The 20925-nt window shown below is 39.2% G+C and overlaps 1 protein-coding gene across 7 annotated transcripts in view; it reads left to right on the top strand.

Moving 5' to 3' along the window:
- Positions 1-20925, top strand: part of LOC125463661 (nuclear distribution protein nudE-like 1) — an 87399-nt gene that overhangs the window by 35211 nt on the left and 31263 nt on the right. For all 7 annotated transcript variants that reach the window (XM_048555223.2, XM_048555220.2, XM_048555224.2 and 4 more), the window contains exons 2-3: positions 5988-6085; positions 20442-20595. In XM_048555223.2, the coding sequence (XP_048411180.2) occupies positions 6000-6085; positions 20442-20595 (240 nt within the window). In that variant the 5' untranslated portion in view covers positions 5988-5999. The remainder of the gene's footprint in view (positions 1-5987; positions 6086-20441; positions 20596-20925) is intronic.

Genomic DNA, 20925 nt, shown 5'->3' with positions numbered 1-20925 from the left:
CAGGGTTATGGAAAGAACTAATGAACATCATTTATGTCAGAAAAGTAGGATGTCATGGATGCTGGAAGTCTGAAATAAAAACGCAATGCTTGAAATACTCAGCAGTTCTGTGGAGAGCAAAACAAAATTAATCTTTTGGATTAATTGCTTTTTTTATCAGAACTAGTGAAAGTTAGCAATGTACTTAATAGACTGCAACTTCCAGTTCTGATGAAAGGCCATTAACCTAGAATACTAACCGTTTGTCAGCATTGTTAACTTGGAACGAAAGCTGTCATTCTTGGGACTCAAAATGAGAAAACCATCTTTGGGATTTAATATGCAATTACAATGAGCTGGCATTTAACCTTTGTAGGTCTTGTTAAAATGGATGTATTAAGTGTACATTATGGCAATAGGCTATACCTGTACAAGTTTATAACCTGTTATTGAGACGTTAATGCATTATGTTTTGTTTAATTATAGCTTTTCATTGCATTAAAACAAGCTCACTATTAAATGTAGGTCAAGGATATACTTTTCATATTTATGATCATAGTTACTTTAAAACATGAGGAATTGAGCAAGTTGTTTGAGTGGTTCAGTTTATTGCACTTGAGGATTAAAGCTGAAAGATTATAAAGATTAATTGCAATAGACCATGCAATAATTACAATTTCGGTACAAAGGATTGAAAACGTTTGTTTATGTAGGGTGAACAAACAATGACGTTGATGTGCTTTTGGTTTGATTTGAAATGCGGAAACATGTTGTGCCTTAGATAAATCTTGACTTAATTTTCAAATAAGATGATGGCCAAGAGAATGTGGCAAAATGGATGCCCCGCTGCTAATCCTGATGGAAAAGGTGTATACCCTTCTGTTCCAAAATTAGAATAATAACATCAGTACCAAGATCCAGGATACTTCATTATGCCGATATTCCCATTAATCCTTTATTTCCCATGGTGATGTCTGATATTTAAATATTTTAACATCATGTACAGATGATGAACTGCGAAGCTTAATACCAAAACTCGTCAGTACTGCATGTAATAATTCTGAATGCAGTTTCCACTGAGCTCCATTTTCCCCTTTTTTATTGCTTTCTTTGGGTCTGGTGGCAGGAACATAGCTCTGGAGTAAGTGATATTATTCTTTCTTCCACTGAATTGTCCTGAAAATGATCAAAGTTGGAAATGACCTTTTGTAGAGCATCTGCGCTCCATACTTGACAAACGTCAACACCTTCCAGTCACCAACCATTTTAAGTCTCCCTCCCACTCCCTGGGTAACATGTCCATACTGGGCCTTCTCCAGTATCACAATGATACCACCCACAAACTGGAGGAGCAGCACCTCATATTCCGCCTCCGGAGCCCACTGCCCAATGGCTTAAAATGTGGAATTTGGCAGCTTTAAAATCTCCTGGACACCACCCCCCCCCCCCCTCCAAAACCGGCTCATCCCATATCCAACACTCCCTCTCACTCACCCCCTCCTTGACCTGATGCAGCCTGTCCATCTTCTGAAACCTATCCTCCCCACCCATTCTACTGACCAATTCCCCACCACTTCGTCCTTGCACTCACCTATCACCATCCTACCTACCTTCCCCAGCCCTGCTCCTCTATTTATTTCCCAGCTCCCTTCTCCCTCCCCATTTCTGAGGAAGGATCCCAACCTGAAACATCAACTTTCCTGCTCCTCTGATGCTGTCTGGCCTGCTGTGTTGTCTCTGACTCCAACATCTACCGTTCTAGCTATCTCTTGGTTTACCCCCTTTCTGTCCTCACTTTTCAGCTTATTCACTTTTGTGAATGGTACAGAACTATAAAGGGGAAAAGAAGAAGCCAATGTCATTCAGTGAAGTCTTGCTAATATTTTTAAGTGTTTCAGTTTATGATACAGTCTTTTATGCTTTACCATTTTCTTAGAGTAAAGAGTTAATTCTTTTTGTGGTTTCTGTAAGTGTGAAGTATTTTGTCAACAAAATCTTTTCTGCCAATTGATGATAAATTGGTGTAATGCAGTAGTTTCAAGTGGTTTTGAATTGGTTTAACTGTTTATAGAAGTCATATGCAAGCAAATGTCTAACTTGCGCAAAAGTATTCAGTTGTTCCTTCATTTCGACATTGGATAACTAATTTATAATCTGGAAATGTTTCTAGACATATCCCTGCACTGCATAATTTAAGGAACCAATTTGTAAATGATTAAAAATTATGCATAATTAGAGGGTATTAATCTGGTGTATGTAATGCTGTAAAATAGGTGTAATCAGTCTTTTACATACTCCAGTATAATGCTGCTTTTTGAATGGAATCTTCATGGAAAATCACCTTGCCTTTTGTCATTTTGTTTTGACATGGCATACAAACTGTAAATTTTAAGCAGTTGCAGCCTCTCTGGGGAAGAAAGATCTTCCCGAAATTAATGATTTACTACAAGTTAAAGGTGTAACTTTCACCACTGTGTGATGTTCGCATTAATCTATAATTGGGCTTACTTTGCAAGTTGGACTTTTGAAGCTGTGTTACTGGCCAGTACATATCAGTTAGAATGTTTTCTCCCCCATTTATGTATTGATTTGAACTTCTTAAATAATTGTGGTTACTAAAGTTGCGCAGGACACTGGGAGTTCAAGCAAAGGAGGATGTGACAAAATAGAGGAGGACTTGCCAAATGGGCACATAATTAGCAAGTGAACTTTAATATAGAAAAATGAGGTGCTGTGTATTGGTAGGAAGATTTGAGGTCGCATTCTCATGGGGAAAACAAGTACAGTACCTAAATGGGTACATGAGCATAGGAATCTATAGGTAGAAATACACAAAATGCTGCAGATAGTGATGCAGTTATTCGGCCCATTTGGGTTCCTTTCTTGAGGGATAGACCTGAAAAGTAATGTTAAATTCCTGTCAAACCTGGAGTACTATGAACAGTTTAGCTCTCCATAGCATGAAAGAGATAGAGACGATAGCAAAGGAGGGGAAGAATATCTAATTCCAGCATGAGGATTGTATCCTTCAGTGTAATTTAAATAGGCTGGAAGTGTTTTTCTCCAGGAAAATGGAGGCTGAGGAATGACCTGATGTAGGCTTTTTATATAAGAGTTTGCAAATATTGATTATAGAGGAGGTTAACCTGAGGATAACCCAAGCTAGGAGTCCTATTCATAGGATTCCGTAATTAAATGGGAAATTCAAGGGGAATTTTTTTATTCAGAGAAAGATTAGAATGTGGAACTTGCTGCCAGGAGGATTCGTTGAGTTGATTTAGCATAAATCCATTTAAGGATAAGCTAGATAAATACTCTTAAACCGTGTAACTATGCAAATAGTCCAATTAGCTAGGGGTTTTGATTGTGGAGTGAGACTAAAGGTTGGTGTTGAGGGGTGATCGCAAGGATGTGTACAGGTGAGTAGGATTGCATTTTGATTGTAAACAGTCTTGGTGATCATTACAGTAACTAGTTTAAAGCTAGCTGTAGATCACACAGGACACGAGTTCACATGATCAGTTTCAGATTCTGCTTGTGACTGGGATAGAAACAAGATTGAAATGACAGATCATAATCAGCTTTCTCAACTTGATGTTTTATTTGAGGAAATTTTGGCTGTTCCACATGTTTCAATGTAGCAGAGGTTACACCACAGGCATTAATGGGGTAGTGGGAAATGGGAGCGAAGTCAAGCTGCTGCCTGCATGTGGTAGCTGATTCTGTAGCTGAAAGATAGTATACAAGAAAGATGGTTTAGAGGTAAATCAGGGGGCTTGGTTTGGAAGTGACATTAATGAAACCCCACCCTCACATTTCCAAAGTGACTGAAGAGAAACAACCTTTATCTTGTACTTTTGTGAAAAAGGCTCCTCTTTTATGTAAGACACTGTACCAATACCAGTATAAAATGACTTATCAAGCTATGTGACTAGATTTCTTTTGTAATCTTTTGAACACACAGATGCGTTCTTATATTTTGAGAGTCTAAGCTATTCCAATTTCACATTGTGTGGTAACTTGAAGTTTTATTTTGTTTTGTCTTCATACTGCATATACAACAGTTTTGTCTTTGCTTCTTTATTTTTTAAAAAAAATAACAAATCCAGTATAGGGCATCGGTTGGTTTATTTTTCAGGGCATCCGGTTGCAGTGGTGTTTCTGCATAAATGGTGTCCAAAATGCTGCTGGTTTTAAAGCCAATTGACTGTTAATACAAGACTTCCACAAAGTTACTGCTGAGCCGCCATGTGTAATTTTTCTTTTCAATGCAATGCTCCTTCTTCCAAGGTGACCTTATCCAATTTGAGGGTTCAGTCTTAAAGTCATACATCATGGAAACAGACCATGTTCCATGCCATACAAAATCCCAACTAAACTAGTCCTACCTGCCTGCTCCTGGCCCTTATCCTTCCAAACCTTTTCTATTCATGTGAAAATATCAATTTTTAAAAAAAAAGCTGTAGTTGTGCCCACGTTCACCAGTTCCTTGGGAAGTTCATTCCACACGCGAATCGCCCTCTGTGTTAAAGAGATTTGCTCCTTGTGTCTTTTTGTTTTAAATCTCTCTCCTCTCTCTCCTTAAATGTGACACCCCCCCCCCCCCCCCCAACCGTCTTGAAATCCCCCATTCTAGGGAAAATACAACTCCCATTCACCTTATCTGTGCCCATCCTGATTTTATAAAACCTCTATAAGGTCACCCTTCAATCTCCTATATTCCAGGGGGGAGGAAAGCTCCAGCCTTTCTTTATAATTTAATCTTCCAAGCCAGAATATTGCTGGCAATGTATGCAGAGAGGAAGTGGCTATTTTCAATAAGTATTAAAATCTTAAGTTTAATGTTGAATATGGAAGAAAGGATATTTTTCAAAAAAAGTCTGCCTGCAGAATCAAAGCCCTGTCACATTGAGTCTTAGTTTCAGGTTTGGACTCTGGCAGAGGGATTGAAGGGGAGTATTTAGTGTTTATCACCATTAAGAAGAATTACTGTGATTGCCACACCAAATTAGTATGATATTAGAAAAGTTCCCTGTGACAGTTCTGAAAACTAATCCGGCAAATTTCCAAATTCAGGTTTGATCCATCGTCTAAGATGAGTTGAATTAATTGTGGTCAGGGCAACAGTCAAGAGCTACAGTTGGTCAATGTGCCAGTTGATTTAAGGGGGAAAATTATTCAGGTAAGTTTCTTGAGTCTGATTTTTATCTTGCAACTCCATGTGGAAGTGAGTGTATGGATGAGGACCAGGTAGATTTCATGAAGTGTGATATTCATGTGAAGAGTAAGTACACACGTTTAGATATTTTCATGTGTGGCATTCAGTGAAATAGTAGAGTGAATGACCTAGAAGGATATGAGTTCAAATTGTGCATGAGTGTCGTCTTAATATTATATAAGGTAGCTGAATTTTTTTGTCCAGTTTGAAGCCTGGGAAGTGTTTTGTGAAGAGTTTTGTCAAGTGCCAGATTTCAGTCTGGTGGGGGGGGGGATGTTGCCCTTTACTAATTGCAGTGGGTGAATGCAACCATAGAATCCCTACAGTGTAGAAACAGGCCATTCAGCCCGACAAACCCACATTGCCCCTCTGAAGATCATCCCATTCTGACTCATTCCCCTACTCCTGCATTTCCTCATGTCTAACCCAAACGCCCTTGGACTCTATGGACAATTTAGCATGGCCACTCCACCTAGCCTGCACATCTTTAGACTGTGGGAGGAAACCCACGCAAACAAGGGGAGAATGTGCAACCTCCGCACATACAGTTGCTTGAGGGTGGAATTGAACTCTGGTCCCCGGTGCTGTGAGGCAGCAGTGCTGACCGCTGTCTCCCTTTTCTTTTGTAAAATAAATGGCCTATGGAATTTACTTCAAGATTTGAGAAAAAGATCTTGATTGTCAATTTTTTTTAGACAGTGCACCATTTGTGTGGAGTTGTATCTTTAATTATTGCACAAGAATATTCTATGAATTGCTATTAATAGTGATGCTTTTTTGTACTCTTTAGGTCCATTTCATCATGGATAGTGAGGATAGCCCAGAACCAGCAACTCCAGAAGCAAAAGTTGTGTATTGGAAAGAACTGGCTTTGAAATACAAAAAAAGGTTGGTAAGAGTTGCATGCATTAGATTTCGTCTAAATATAACGCATGTCATGATTGTGACACTGTACAGGGTGAGAAAGTGGTGCCTCTCGGTTGGCTTGTTTCTTTCCAAGTCTGCAATAATTAATCTGTAATGTATTTAGTTCATACTTTTCTGGTGAGTTTTCATTTGTGTTCTGGAAATGATTTATCCCACATTTTGTTGTTGACCACTTCATGCTTACCATTAACAGTTGATGTTACTTCCTTGAATCAACATTTTGCACACCCTTATCTGTGAATGTGCCTATTTGGGTGTAAATGTCTGTTCAGATGTGTGCTTGACTGGATCTTGTCAGTCTGCAGTAGGTAGGTGCGTGTGCGTGTGTGTTCATACATTTGGACCAGCCCTGTGATATTCAAGAAGTCTCTGCATCAGGGTACAGGGAAAGGAAGTATCAAAATTTTAATGTCCATTGAAGGCTTCTGATCTTCCAATTTAAAGTCATCCTTTCTTAAATCATAATTTGCCAAGCTTTCCTATTTATACAAACGTTAGCTTTGAGCCTCATCTGTGCAGCTTGTTTGAGAAGGTGCAAAACAGCAAATTTGGAGGTGGTCAAAATGTGTTCAGCTAATTTATAAAGGATGATCTGTTTTGATCTGGAAGTGAAAAACTAGAGATCAAGGTTGAAGTTTGGGAAACCCTTTGGCAGGCTGACAGTCGTACACTGAAACAAACAGCAGGCAACTGTTCACAGTTAATATTGTCACAGGAAAATGTCAAAGGTATTTAATTGTATCATCTATGCTGAAATTACTACCTGGATTAATTAAAAATATTTCTTCTGAGACTTGGGAGTCTTTTTAAATAAATAGACAGAATGAACTGTTAAAGACTAAAGTTCATCAAATCTTTACATTGGTGCATTGTCATTTGCTAGCAAGTTGTACTAATAAGTTGACGCAAGCAGCGACGCATTGAGGATGAAAGTTAGATTTTAGTCTGTGGTTTGCACACTTGGTATGTTGCCATCAAATTCAATATGGGCTTGTTGGATGTGACGTACATAGAGTTTAAATAGAGGTGAAAACACTCATTGCCATCATTGTGTGCTTTGTCTGAGTTAGGTTACTTGGAGGTATCATTTTGACAGTGCCTTGAGCATATTAAAATATTTGAGCATGGCAAATTCGATGCTATACTTGACTAACAGGCATTTGTTTCTCCTGCAAGCATATGCTAGCTTTAAATGGATCTTGTGAATACTTCTCGTTGCTTACTGGAACTGCATCAGAGTTTTTATTCTGTCTTCATGTGATTTTTTTTAAAACTCTATATAGCAAATATAATGGCTTTGACTTTCACTGAAAAGTGGATTGAATCATGATTGCTAAGCACTAATTTTAAAAAGAAACTCGAAGTTGATAAATTTAATCTGCTCAATTGACTTGATGGAGCAGCCTTTCCTTGGAAGCTGTTTTTCAGTTATGTGATCATGCTTATTTGGTGGCAAATCACTTAATTGTAATCTAAACTTCAGCTTCCTAAACTCCCATTTGTGGAAAAGTAATGTTACTAAAATTTCTGCTGGTGTGGCGATTTAGAAGTTTCGCTTAAACCAAAATACTCATTGTTGGTCCTGGAGGTTTTCATTTGTCAATTTAATTACTTAATGTGTCTGAAATCTGATTTGATGTTATTCACCTGATTGATAGCAATTTTGGGATGAAAAGGAAAAGTTAAAAAGTTATACTGTGTTTTGCATTGTATGATACTGTGAAATTTAAACAAAAAATTCTATACACCAGACCTTCAATTTTTGCTCCTTTCCATTTTAAAGGAATTCTCATTTTATTGTAATTTATAAAGTCATTTTGACTTTGCAATTGGATTCTATTATAGCTTTTTTGAATAGTTGGTTTTTAAAGGCCGGCAGCTCTTGAGTTTTATAGGTTGGCATGTTTGAGTATGCCACAAGATAATGTGAAAACAACCATGGTATGATTTGAATAGTTGGTCTAATATGATCTTTGTTAGTGTTTATTTTATCTGTCAACTACACACTGAGCTATAGTGTTTTGCATGATGTTTACTGGTGGAATTTAGTTTTTAAGTCTGTATTTGGAAAGATGGTTTTTATTTCTGTCTGCTAGAGTGTGGATTCTTGTGATCAAATGTGGTTTGAATAGGACTGGTATCAAATTTTGTTTTGCTGCACATCACATGGAAGTGCTATATTTTGTCATTGTTGAACCAAAGTGCATTGAGGGGAAAAATGTTCAGAATTCTAATGTTTTTCCTTTTAAGCTGACTAAACTCATTGAGTTTAATGTGATTTGATTTACTGCCCGAAGCTCTGTTCCCCTCATGTGTAGCTAGTTATTCTTGTTTGTTTTAATTTTGACTGTCTCCTATCATCTTCAACACAGCACAGTTTTGTTGACCGAACTGTTTTCTACACTGCTCCCCGCCACCCTTCACCACCACCCCTCTCTCTTGCTCCCCCTGATTCTTAAAAAATTGCAATTCTCTCTGCTGAAATGTGGTTGTCGTCTCAGAAATGTCATTGTTGATATTAAACTAATGTTATATCATGTGATAGTGCACCTAAAATCTGAACCTAGGACTCCTAGAGTGTAAAGTTGCTGCACTTGCTAAGCCCAGGTGCTGGGATGTTTGATCTTATTGTTGTTACTGAGAAAGTGAAAAGTGGTATTTTGTACGGGCAGATCGTACCATACAAAGTGCATCAGGGTAGCAGGACAGTGCAGGATACAGTGTTAATGGCTGTGGAGAAGGCGCAGAGAGGGGTCAAGCAAGAGAGGTCAGAATTAACATTTGAGAAGTCCATTCAAAAGTCTGATAACAGCAGTCCAGTACCTCCCTAGAAGCTGTTCTTGGATCTGTTCTTGCATTTTCAAGATTTTATATCTTCTACCTGACAGAAGGTGGAAGAGAGTAAAGCCAGAATGGGAGGAGTCTCAGATAACGTTTGCTTTCCGGAGGTAGTTGGAAGTACAGATGGAGTCAATAAAGATGATCTGTTTTTAGACTATTACAGGTAATACTGTTTTTGAGTTGCAGTAGACCAATAGCCTGAATTTTCAGAAGTCCTCCAATTAAACAGGTATTGTAAAATGTCTGTCAGGCAAATGTCACCTTTCTGCTGGTGGATTCTACTGTCTTTTCTGAAAGATGGTATAAGTTGCAACTGACCAAGAATTTGTAGTGTTTAAGGTAAGAAGCCACTGTTAGGAAAATAGTTCAAAATCCATGGCAATCTGTTTAGGTAGCTCTTGCTCTTGCTGTTTAGCTGCAATCAGATCTGTAAACAATGTTAGTAGTGGCTGCAAAACATTTCCAAATTTTCAGAACAACTGGTATACACCAATTAGTTATAACTAGTTCTGTACCTTACCTACTATCCCATTATGATGTAGGAACATCTGTGCACGTGCGAAGGTGTAGCAGAATCAGGAAGATGCATTCTATCTGGACAAAATACTCTAGCTCAATTGTATGTTGTTTCCTTTCCTAGCTATTGCACATTCTCAAATTATTTTTTTTAAGAAAAGTAAATATAGCCTAATTTAACTACTGTCTAATGGTCCAGCTCTACCCTTGCTCTGATGACAGCTCTGGTGTAGCTTACTGCAGCTGCTTTATTGATCAAAGATTTTTCAGCTATATTTTACAGAACTATTCGCAAGTCTATTTGTCTTAGTCCTTTCTTTGGAAATTTTATTCCAAAGCTTTAACTGTGCTCTCAGCCATTTCTCTATACTTTTTGTTACTCCTTAGCATCGTTATCTCTTTCATTGCGAAGCACGGGATATTTTTAATTTTATAGATACACCACAAGGCTTTTACTTGCAGTGCTGGTTTACAATAATTATTCAACCAGTGAAGTTAAGAATTTGCTTTTATAATTTGCATTTCTGGGATTTGTCCAGAAATGGATGCCATCTCACTTTTTAATCAAAGTTTTTAAATTCAGTCCTCCTAAGTCAAACAAAGTTTCAGCTGAAGATCATGTTTATTTGTCATAGACTGTTAGTAATCTTGAGACCAGGTACGTAGTCTGAGGACATGGGTTCAATTCACATGGCAGCTGGTGGAATTTGAATTCAATTAGTCAGTCTGAATTATGAAGCTAGTCTTTGTAATGGTGACCATGAAACTGTCAATTTGTTCTTTAAAAAAAAATCTTGTTCACGAATGTCCTTTTGTAGGGAAGGACATCTGCCATTCTTCCTTCATCCCTCATTATTATCACGTAGGTGTTTGTTGGAATACTTAATAGGGTTCTAGAGTCGTTTGAGTCACACAGCAGTAACAGGTCTTATGTCCACCATGTCTATGCTGACCAACAAAGCCCAAACTCTACTAATTCTATTTACTTGCGTTTGATCCATAGCCTACTATGGTTTGGCATTTTAAGTACTCATTCAGATGTTTCCAGAATATTGTGGGAATACTACATCACTATATTCCTACCATCCTTTGGGAAAAAAATATTTCTTCCGATCTCTTCACACTACTTACTTACTCCTCACCTTAAACTTTAATGCCCTCTGGGCTTATACATGTCTGCCATGGGGAAGAGATTCTCTCAATCTGTTCTTTTTATGCCTGTTATATTTTTGTACACCTCAATCAGACCCTCCCTCAGCCTACTGTGCACTAAGAGAAACAAACTCAGTCTCTGCTCCTAACCAAGACTTTACATCCCAGACAATATCCTGGTGAAACTCCTCCACACTATTCCATTTGTGCACTAAGGATCTTTTATAAATGCCCCTGCTAATGAAGCCAAGCATCGTGTATGCCACCTTGTGATTATCCTTCCCTTGTTAGACCTCCTAAGATACAGTACTTATTGTGATTAAATTGCATCTGCGATTGCTTTGCCTGATTTATTAGCTGATCAATATCAGACTGTAGGCTGAGACCACCCTCCCCACTATCACCACCACCAATATTTGTCATCTGCAAACTTAACTCATAACTTCTACTTTCATATCCAAATTGTTAATGCACATAGCAAACAGCAAGGGCCACAGCACCAATCCCTGTGGTTCACTGCTAGTCACAGGCTTCCAATTACAAAAAAAATCCATTCACCATCACCTCATGTCTCCTATTTGTAAGCTATTTATTACTGATTTGCCAACTTGCCTTGGATCCCATGGGCTCTTAACTTTTGGACCAGCTATCCATATGAGACCTTGTCAACAGCTTTACTGAAGTCCATGTAAACCCCATCAACTACACTACCATCTTCAGTATAGTTAACTTCTCAGAAAAAATCTCAATTTAATAAGTTGGACAGAATCTGCCTGTAACAAGTCTGTGCTGACTGTCCATTAGCAATCCTTGCTTTTCCAAGTATTGATTAATCCTGTCCTTCAGAATTATTTCCAATAATTTCTCTACCACTGTCAGACTAACTGGTCTGTAATTATTTGACTTATCCCGGCTGCCCTTCTTGAATAAATGAACCACATTAGCTATACTCCAATCACCTGGCACTTCACCTGCTGTCAGCAAAGTAGTAAGTATATCCACCAGGGCCCAGCAACCTGCTTCCTTGCCTCCTGTGGCAGCCTGAAATTCATCTCCATCATGCCCTGGGAATTTATACACCTGTCTGCCTGCTAAAACCTCTAATATCACTGCCTTATTAATCATAGCATGTCTAGAACCTCGCCATCCCAACTGAAACCCACAGCTACAACGTCTTTTTTTTCTCTCAATACAGTTGAAAAATATTTATTTAAAACCTCACTATGTCCACTGGCTCATGCACAGATCGCTCTTTCTTTTCTAGTAGGTCCCACTATTTCCCTGTTAATCCTCTTACTCTTAATAGGCTTATAAAAAGCTTTGGGTTTTTTCTTCATTCCATCTGCCAAAGGTATTTTTATGCTCCCTCTTTGCCATCCTAATTTGCTTTTCAAATAACCTTCGACATTCTATACGTTTGAAGGATCTCCTCAGTTTTTAATGCACTGTAACTGACCTACCCTCCCTCCTTTTTTTGCTTTATGAAACTTTCTGTCTCTCGACATCCAGCATTCCTTGGACTTGATGCCCTTGCCCTTCATTCTTAGGAACACACTAGCCCTGTATTCTCAGTGTAGTGCCTTTAAGACTCTCCCACTTTCCAAATATTGACTTACCAGCATGTGCCTATTCCCATTCTCTTAGCCAGATCCTGTCTAATGACATTGAAAATGCCCCTCCCCCAATCAAGGCAATTAAAATCTTCACTATTCTTATCCCTTTCTATAATTTTGAAACTTGGGAGTTATAGTTACTATCCTCAAAATGCTTACCTACTGAAACTTTAATCACTTGACTAGCTTCATTAGCTAGGATTAGGTTGAGACCTGTCTCTCTGCTGGTAAGGCTGTCTACACATTGGCATAAAAAGCTCTCTAGGATGCATTGCAAAAATTCCACATGGCCTAATCCTTTGAGAAAAGGATGAATCCAGTTAACGTTAGCAATATGTCCCAGGCTACTAGACTAGGTGGGATTGAGGTTCAGACGGAAGAGGTATTAGAAATCCTTCAGTAGGTGAAGATAGATAGGTTCCTTGGGCCGGATGGGATTTATCCTCGGATCCTCTGGGAAGCCAGGGAGGAGATTGCCGAGTCTTTGGCATTGATCTTTAACTCGTCGTTGTCTACAGGAATAGTGCCAGATGACTGGAGGATAGCAAATGTGGTTCCCCTGTTCAAGAAGGGGAGTAGAGACAACCCTGGTAATTATAGACCAGTGAGCCTTACCTCAGTTGTTGGTAAAGTGTTGGAAAAGGTTATAAGGGATAGGATTTATAATCATCTAGAAAAGAATAAATTGATTAGGGATAGTCAGCACGGTTTTGTGAAGGGAAGGTCATGCCTCACAAACCTTTTATTGAGTTCTTTGAGAAGGTGACCAAACAGGTAGATGAGAGTAAACCGGTTGATGTGGTGTATATGGATTTCAGCAAGGCGTTCAATAAGGTTCCCCACAATAGGCTATTGTACAAAATGCAGAGGAATGGAATTGTGGGAGATATAGCAGTTTGGATCGGAAATTGGCTTGCTGAAAGAAGACAGAGGGTGGTAGTTGATGGGAAATGTTCATCCTGGAGACCAGTTACTAGTGGTGTACCGCAAGGGTCGGTGTTGGGTCCACTGCTGTTTGTCGTTTTTATAAATGACCTGGATGAGGGCGTAGAAGGATGGGTTAGTAAATTTGCAGATGACACTAAGGTCAGTGGAGTTGTGGATAGTGACGAAGGATGCTGTAGGTTGCAGAGAGACATAGATAAGCTGCAGAGCTGGGCTGAGAGGTGGCAAATGGAGTTAATGCAGACAAGTGTGAGGTGATGCACTTTGGTAGGAGTAACCGGAAGGCAAAGTACAGTATAGATGAGCAGAGAGATCTCTGGGTCCATGTACACAGATCCTTGAAAGTTGCTACCCAGGTTGACAGGGCTGTTAAGAAGGCATACAGTGTTTTAGCTTTTATTTATAGAGGGATTGAGTTCCGGAACCAAGAGGTTATGGTGAAGCTGTACAAATCTCTGGTGCAGCTGCACTTGGAGTATTGTGTACGGTTCTGGTCACTGCGTTATAAGAAGGATGTGGAAGCTTTGGAAAGGGTGCAGAGGAGATTTACTAGGATGTTGCCTGGTATGGAGGAAAGGCTGAGGGACTTGAGGCTATTTTCATTAGAGAGAAGGTGGTTGAGAGGTGACTTAATTGAAACATATAAAATAATCAGAGGGTTAGATAGGGTGGATAGGGAGAGCCTTTTTCCTAGGATGGTGACGGCGAGCACGATGGGACATAGCTTTAAATTGAGGGGTGAAAGATATAGGACAGATGTCAGAGGTAGTTTCTTTACTCAGAGAGTAGTAAGGGAATGGAATGCTTTGCCTGCAACGGTAGTAGATTCGCCAACTTTAGGTATATTTAAGTCATCATTGGACACGCATATGGACGTACGTGGAATTGTGTAGGTTAGATGGGCTTGAGATCGGTATGACAGGTCGGCACAACATCGAGGGCCGAAGGGCCTGTACTGTGCTGTAATGTTCTACGTTCTATTTCTTCCATTATTGGGAAGACTGGAGCACAATCCCAGCAAGGTAATCACCCCTATTTTTATTTCTAAGCTTTACCCAAATGCTCTGATTTTGAAGACTCTTTAGGGACATTTCCTGTTCGTTATGGCAGTGGTGGTTTTCTTTGTGAATAACGCAATGCCTCCACCTCTTTTACTACTTCTCTCCTCATCACACCTGCAACTTCTTTTTCAAGATAAATCTTCTCAGCGATAATTACTGATAAACACTTCATAAAACCAAGTTTCCGTAAAATAGGAGTTCTGTCTGTTCATTTTAATTTATTTTTCTGAAATTTTTAAATGAGCATTTGTCAAATTGTTTATTTCCTGTCCACTTTGTTTGAACACGATAGATTCTTGTGACTTTAACTGTAATACAGTCACATGAGCCATGTGATAGACATGATTTGTATGGTCAACTGTTAACATTTTGTTTAACTGACCTCCAGCTAATAGCACAATTCTGTTTAGCACCAGTGACGCAATAGTATTTTTCCCCATTTCTAATGTATACAATGAGCTGTTGTCAGCGACAAACTCCATAATTTCAGCAAATCTCAAACTGTGTTCTGAGTATAACTGTGTAGCCCAAACTAAAAATGTGGTTCTGAATTCCTGATTTAGCATGTAGGGCATTGCTGAATAATTACTTATTTTTTCTGTTTTGGTTGCAGCTTTCACAAGGATGTTTTAAAAGCTATCAGTTTATTTAGATCTGAAGTATGTAGTATTAAAAGAGGAAATGATATTTGATTTTAATTTGTTTACTTGGAAATCGGAGTCTACCAAATAGGACTGCCTATAATATCACATTTCAATGGTTGCTATTTTTACTACCTGTGATTTTTCACACTATTTAACATTCAAGTTTGAAGGAACAGAAATTTTCTTAAGCTGCATGTTGGGAAAACTGAATGTATTATCTTTGCTTCCTACCACAAACTCATGCCCTGACTGTTGCTCCTGTTACTAACAATTATCGGTAGTGAACCAGTCCATTCAAACCTTGATGCAGTTTGACCTATGACCCCACATCCATTTCGTCAAAACTGCCTGCTTCCATGCCTCAGCTAATCGGCTAAAACTCTCATTTGTGTAATTGATACCTTTCAACAATACTATTTCAATTCTCGCCTAGCCTTGCACCTTCCACCCTTCATATACTTGTGATCTCAAAAATATCAACTGTGCTTTGTATGCCTCCCTCACTTGCTCCCTATCTCTCTTCTCCTCCTTCCCAGCCCCTCTTGTGGCTTGCTGTCAAAATGATAATTTGTCAATATTGTTCTTAAGTGCCTTGGGATATTCTGTTTAAAGTAAATAAATACAAACCGTTATAGTTTTGAGCATTATTTGCAATTTTTATTACATTTAAGTTAGTTGTCTGATTTACTTCTCCCAGATGCATAGGATGAGCATTAGGAGAGTGCTCACGAAGAGTATTGGTCAAAATTCATTTTGTTGCATTATGTCATATGGGTTTCCGCTGGATAAGTTTGCGATTCATAGGTAGATGCTAGTTTCCACTCTTGTGCTCTCACGCTCCCCCCCACCACCACCAGTAACATTTTCAAATCAATCTTTTGTGTGTCATCAAGAGGATATAGTGTGTAGGGGTGTTCATAGTAAGTGACTGAACGCCACATTTTTGAACTTCATATTGCCAGGCCAATAATGGTTCTGAGTTCACCCCCTGTCTTTTGAGAGAGTTGGTGTATTGCTTTTCTTGTATTTAAAAACTGGAATTGTATGGATAATGAATGCTTGCCAGACAATTTGAAGATGGGGAGGATGAATCAGTGCAGACCAAGGTCATCTAAAGATAAGATAGAAAGGTGAAGGCTGGGGAGAAATCTACTTCTGCTTTAATCTGGGAGGCTAACTTGTGTGGCTGGCTTGCAGTATTCCTGTTCTGAAACCAGATGATATCAAATCACTAGGTATGACTGAAAGCTTTGTCACATGACTGTTAACCTCAGTTTCAGGATATGTTAAATACTGCTTCTGAGTCACAAAGCTGTTGATACTTCAGCTACCTGCTTTGTGCCATCTGGACTGTCAAACTACAGGCACCTGCAATTTTTACACTGTGGTAGGATGGAAGAAATGTAATTAAGGGTCCTCGGCTTTTAGGATCATAGGTACTGAGCTAGTGCCAGTGTAAGTTAAGTTGCAGCTTAAGCGTGTGGAATAAACTAGCAAGAAGATCAGAAAATTCTCTTTGGTTTAATGATTTGCAAGAATGTAGAAACACAAGAACTGGAGTAAGCCATTTAACTGTTTGAGCTTGATCCACCATTTGGTGCACGCTAACGTTACAAAACATACTTGCCATTGTCCTATGTACCTTGGTTATGTTCACTAACCAAGACCTACCAACTTTATTTTAAAATAAACAATTTATTTAGCCTAAGTTGCTGTTTGAGGATGATCATTCCAAACCTTGATCACTTCGTGTGTAGAAATATTTTCTAATTTTGCTCCAGAAAGATCTAGTTAATAATTATTTCTTTGACTTCTAGTTTCAGACTCCCCTGATCTTGCAGACTTTCTATCAATCTTTCCATCATATCGCAAAGGGCTGAGTAGAAAAGGCAACTTCTACGGATTACCTCTGATTTTACAGGGACATTATTGAGCCTCACCAAACTAGCCTAGATCAGTTCACGTTATATGCAATGTTTTCAGACTGGGGCTTTGTATAACAAAGATCTCCATGTCATTTTTTTTGTACCTTACCATGACATTTTAGTCATTTGTGCACCTCTACCACCAGGCCTCTGGACCTTCTGTCTTTCTAAATGGTGAAAAGCTGCAAACTTCTGTTGTACACTTTTCAGATGAATTTGAGGGTGTCAAATTTCAATCCTACGTTGAAATCCATTTGTCACAACATTTCAGTTTACCTCTGAACATTTTTGAATTTTATGCCACTATCTACATTGCTTATATCTCTGCAATCAGCAAATGTAGAAATATGGCTTTCTGTCCCGTCATTTTAAAGCATTTGTTAAATATTTAGCTGTACAGTGTACATTAGTACAAAATGGAACTGATGTTTAATATTTGTTTGCTGTTATCCAGACTAATTCGTGCTGTTCTATTTGTACACCCTTACGTACTTTAGTCAATGAACTGGCACTATCGTATTTTGTTCTGTGTCGTAACTAGCCAATTGGAGTTATGATTGCTGTTTTTTCTCAAATTGTCCTGATTGACACACTCAAATGGATGGTGTTCTCAAATATAGAAAAAAAAAATTATATGTCTGTGAAATTTCAGCTTGTCTGTCTTCAGAAGCACAATGGAAATGAGTTGTGTGAAACTTACTTGTGAATGATTGTTAGTTTCTCGGTACCTGACAACTCGAGCATGTACTTTCATTCTAGCACAACTCGACGCATAGCATTGTGAAATGGGAATTCTGTCTCTTCATTCCATCTCAAATTTGGAGATACTAAAATTGTTTCAGTATCTGTATTTCAGCTGAGAATGCCTAGTTCCTGGACTGTTGACTAAACTGGAGAACCTCTTGGCTTGTATATCACATTCCTGTACTTTCAGTGAACACTTTTTGGTTGGAATCTTTTTAGGGTATGAACAACACGAGCAAGATGTGGGGCAAAGTCAGATGACAAGTGTGGCAAGGCTCATCTCGAGGGTGAGATCATCTCACTCCATCTCTTCTCAAATAATGTGGCAAGATTCTTGCTAGGCAGCGGCAAGATGTCAATTGATGATTTGTTATTGATAAACTCACCTCATCAATATTCAGATTCCCATTTAACCGTGCTCTCAAAACAAGCAAGACGTCAGGAAAAAGCTTGACGTGGAAGCTAGAGCGGGGTACCTGGTGGATTCAGCTAACTGCCTGCTCTGAACAACCATGTTGGAACTTGGGTAACAACCACATTCATGTTACATATATAGTCATTGGCATCCAATAGTATCACCATCCAGGAACCCTCTCCATTTCACTTAACGCAATTTCTTACTTTTATGCTGTATCACAGGCTGCTGCGAGGATACTGTGAATTGGACACATGCACAGCCCATGGACTAGACCAGGCTGTCTCCAGATCTTCAGTTAGCTCACTTGCTCAGTGCCTACCTAGATGTTCGCAGCATTCATGCCTTTCATTATCTTGTCTTACCTTTTTGTGCTTTGCCCTCTGTCGGAAATACCAGGCTTGTGATACTGCTACTTTGCTTTACTGCTTGGCACAGACACAAAGCCAGAAAACTTGCTGGAGTTTTTGGGAGGTCTTTATCAAGTCAAGTGGGATGCTCTTTGCTTAGGGGCAACTGGCCCAGTAAATCAAGGGCAGGCCTTTGATACCAGTCTAGGCTGTTTGGTGGGGTAGTCACAGTCTGAATCCTTTCTTTCATAAGGGGTGAGGAGCTGAATAACAGGCAACATACCACCTGTCTTGATACTTTCTGTCCTATTCAGGACTGTTTTCCTTCTGGAATGTGAGGGAGGCTGGTATTATGGGAAATGAAAATCAGTGATGCGGCTGGGGAGTGAGAGTGGATTCATAAGACCATAAGACATAGGAGTGGAAGTAAGGCCATTCGGCCCATCAAGTCCACTCCGCCATTTTAAATCATGGCTGATGGGCATTTCAACACCACTTCCCTGCACTCTACCCGTAGCCCTTGATTCCTTGATTCAGAGTTAATGGGGGTTTGGGTTGCTGGGGAAAGATGGTGCAGGCATTAGTGGGAATAGTAGAGCATGAGTCATGGTGAGAGTTGGCTGCTGCAGCAGAGATAATGACGTATTAGAAGATGGTGGTATTGGTATTGACATTGACCTCCTTTTGGACAATGTTGGGCATTCCTCCAGATGGATACGACTGCTTTAACTGGATTGATAACCTTGGAAAAGGCTGGTATGGTCTAGAGTTGTGGCCTCCACTGCTGGTCCTGATTGTAGGAGAAAGTTCTGTGTGACACTACCCTGTCCCAACAGGATTTCCAGCACCCTACCCTCCAAGTGGAATACCTTTTTTTTTAAATTCCTGCTGTGAGCCTTGTCTATGGCTAATGTTAGAAACTGCAGGACAGCTCTGGACTGACGGTGCTTGCCAGGTTGTACCATGGGCTTCTATAGATGGCACCAGTGCAAAGAATGCCGTCAAATTCAGATTTTTGCTTATTGGCAAACTGTTGTGGGAGCTGTTCAGATTGATTGATTGAGAAATGCTCTAGGGCAGTCGTAAGTAAGTAATGAAATCAGTTTGATATGACTGAGCAAGAAAACCTGCTGGACCTTGCAGTGATAAACACTCAACTGAAGTCAAACTTAGTCAAAGAAAAATACGATTCAGTCATTCATTTCACCAGTTGTGAGTAAAACATCAGGAAGAGAAAATAAAATGCATTATTTCACACAAAAAAGCAGTTGACATTGTATCCATCTCAGTCTGGAAGGGCATGATTACACTGTAAACTAATGTAAGTGACTGAAATGTGCAGAAGGTTCATGTGAAAACATTGCCCTGACTGAGTTGATTTCCTTGAGCCCCTGGTTTCGTGAACCCTGGTTAAATGAATCCCTCTTTCTCCTGACAGAGCTCAGATGCAAAGTGTAAACAACTTTAATTAAACTGAGTAGAATTTGCTGCAAAACAACACTTGCGTGAATTTGTACTTCATAGCATTAGAAATCATAATTCCTTCTTGTTTCTCTTCCGCTCCATACCTGAGAGGAGTTTTTAAGAACAAAAGTTAAAAGTATTTGAAAGTTGCTGTCAATTGCCCTTGAGATAATGGTGATTTGCCACATTAAATTGCTGTACCTCTGGTCTACACACATACATACTCTTTTGTCAGGGAGAGCACTTCAGGATTTCAACCCAGGTACAGTGAAGAAACAATATAGTTCCAGGGCAGGATGGCATGTCAATTGGCTATAATCTTGTCTGTATTGGTCCTCTCATTTGGCTGCTACTCTTGTCTGTCTAGGTGGGAGATGATGTTGTTGGTTTGAAGAAACCTTGTCAAATTGCTGCAGTACATCCTGCGCAAGGTCAGCTCAACTTTTATCCTTGCTGGTGTGACTTGCACAGAGTCTGGAAATTACGCCTAAACTGACAGCATGATGACTTGATCAGCAACAGAGTGTGGGTTTCTCTAGGTGCCCAAAAATGTATTTGTCTAGTCTGCTACTTTTGTGCAATCTTTCCATTGCATTCAATGTTATTTTTAACAATAAATCTTTGACCTCTGTCAAAATCTTGTTCAGTTTTTTGGAAACACGTGAAGAACTAGAAGAATTCCAGGAGGGAAGCAGGGAGCTTGAGGCTGAGTTGGAAGCACAGTTGGAGCAGGCAGAGCACAGAAACAGAGATTTAGCATCTGACAACCAAAGACTAAAACTGGATTTGGAGTTATTAAAGGTAAGATTACTATAAAGCTGATTTTTTTTTTATCAGTTTAGTATTGACTAGTCTTTACACTTTTATTGTTTTATACAAATTTATAAAACTTGGTTGTATTAATTGGGCATTCCATACAGAATAATCCTAAAATGTCAACAAATAGTTTAAGTCTACATCTGAGGACTGGAGCATCATAATGACCTAAGAACCAACAGCCTGCAATCACTATTACTCAAAATATGCCACTTAGTATGTTTTGTTCAAGTAAACAATGCACAGACTTCAAGATAACAAAGTGTGGAGCTGGATGAACATAGCAGGCCAAGCAGCATCTCAGGAGCACAAAAG

Source organism: Stegostoma tigrinum, chromosome 22 (genome assembly GCF_030684315.1).
Source record: "Stegostoma tigrinum isolate sSteTig4 chromosome 22, sSteTig4.hap1, whole genome shotgun sequence".
Classification (NCBI taxonomy): Eukaryota; Metazoa; Chordata; class Chondrichthyes; order Orectolobiformes; family Stegostomatidae; genus Stegostoma; species Stegostoma tigrinum.
This window is presented reverse-complemented; position numbering and strand designations above follow the sequence as displayed.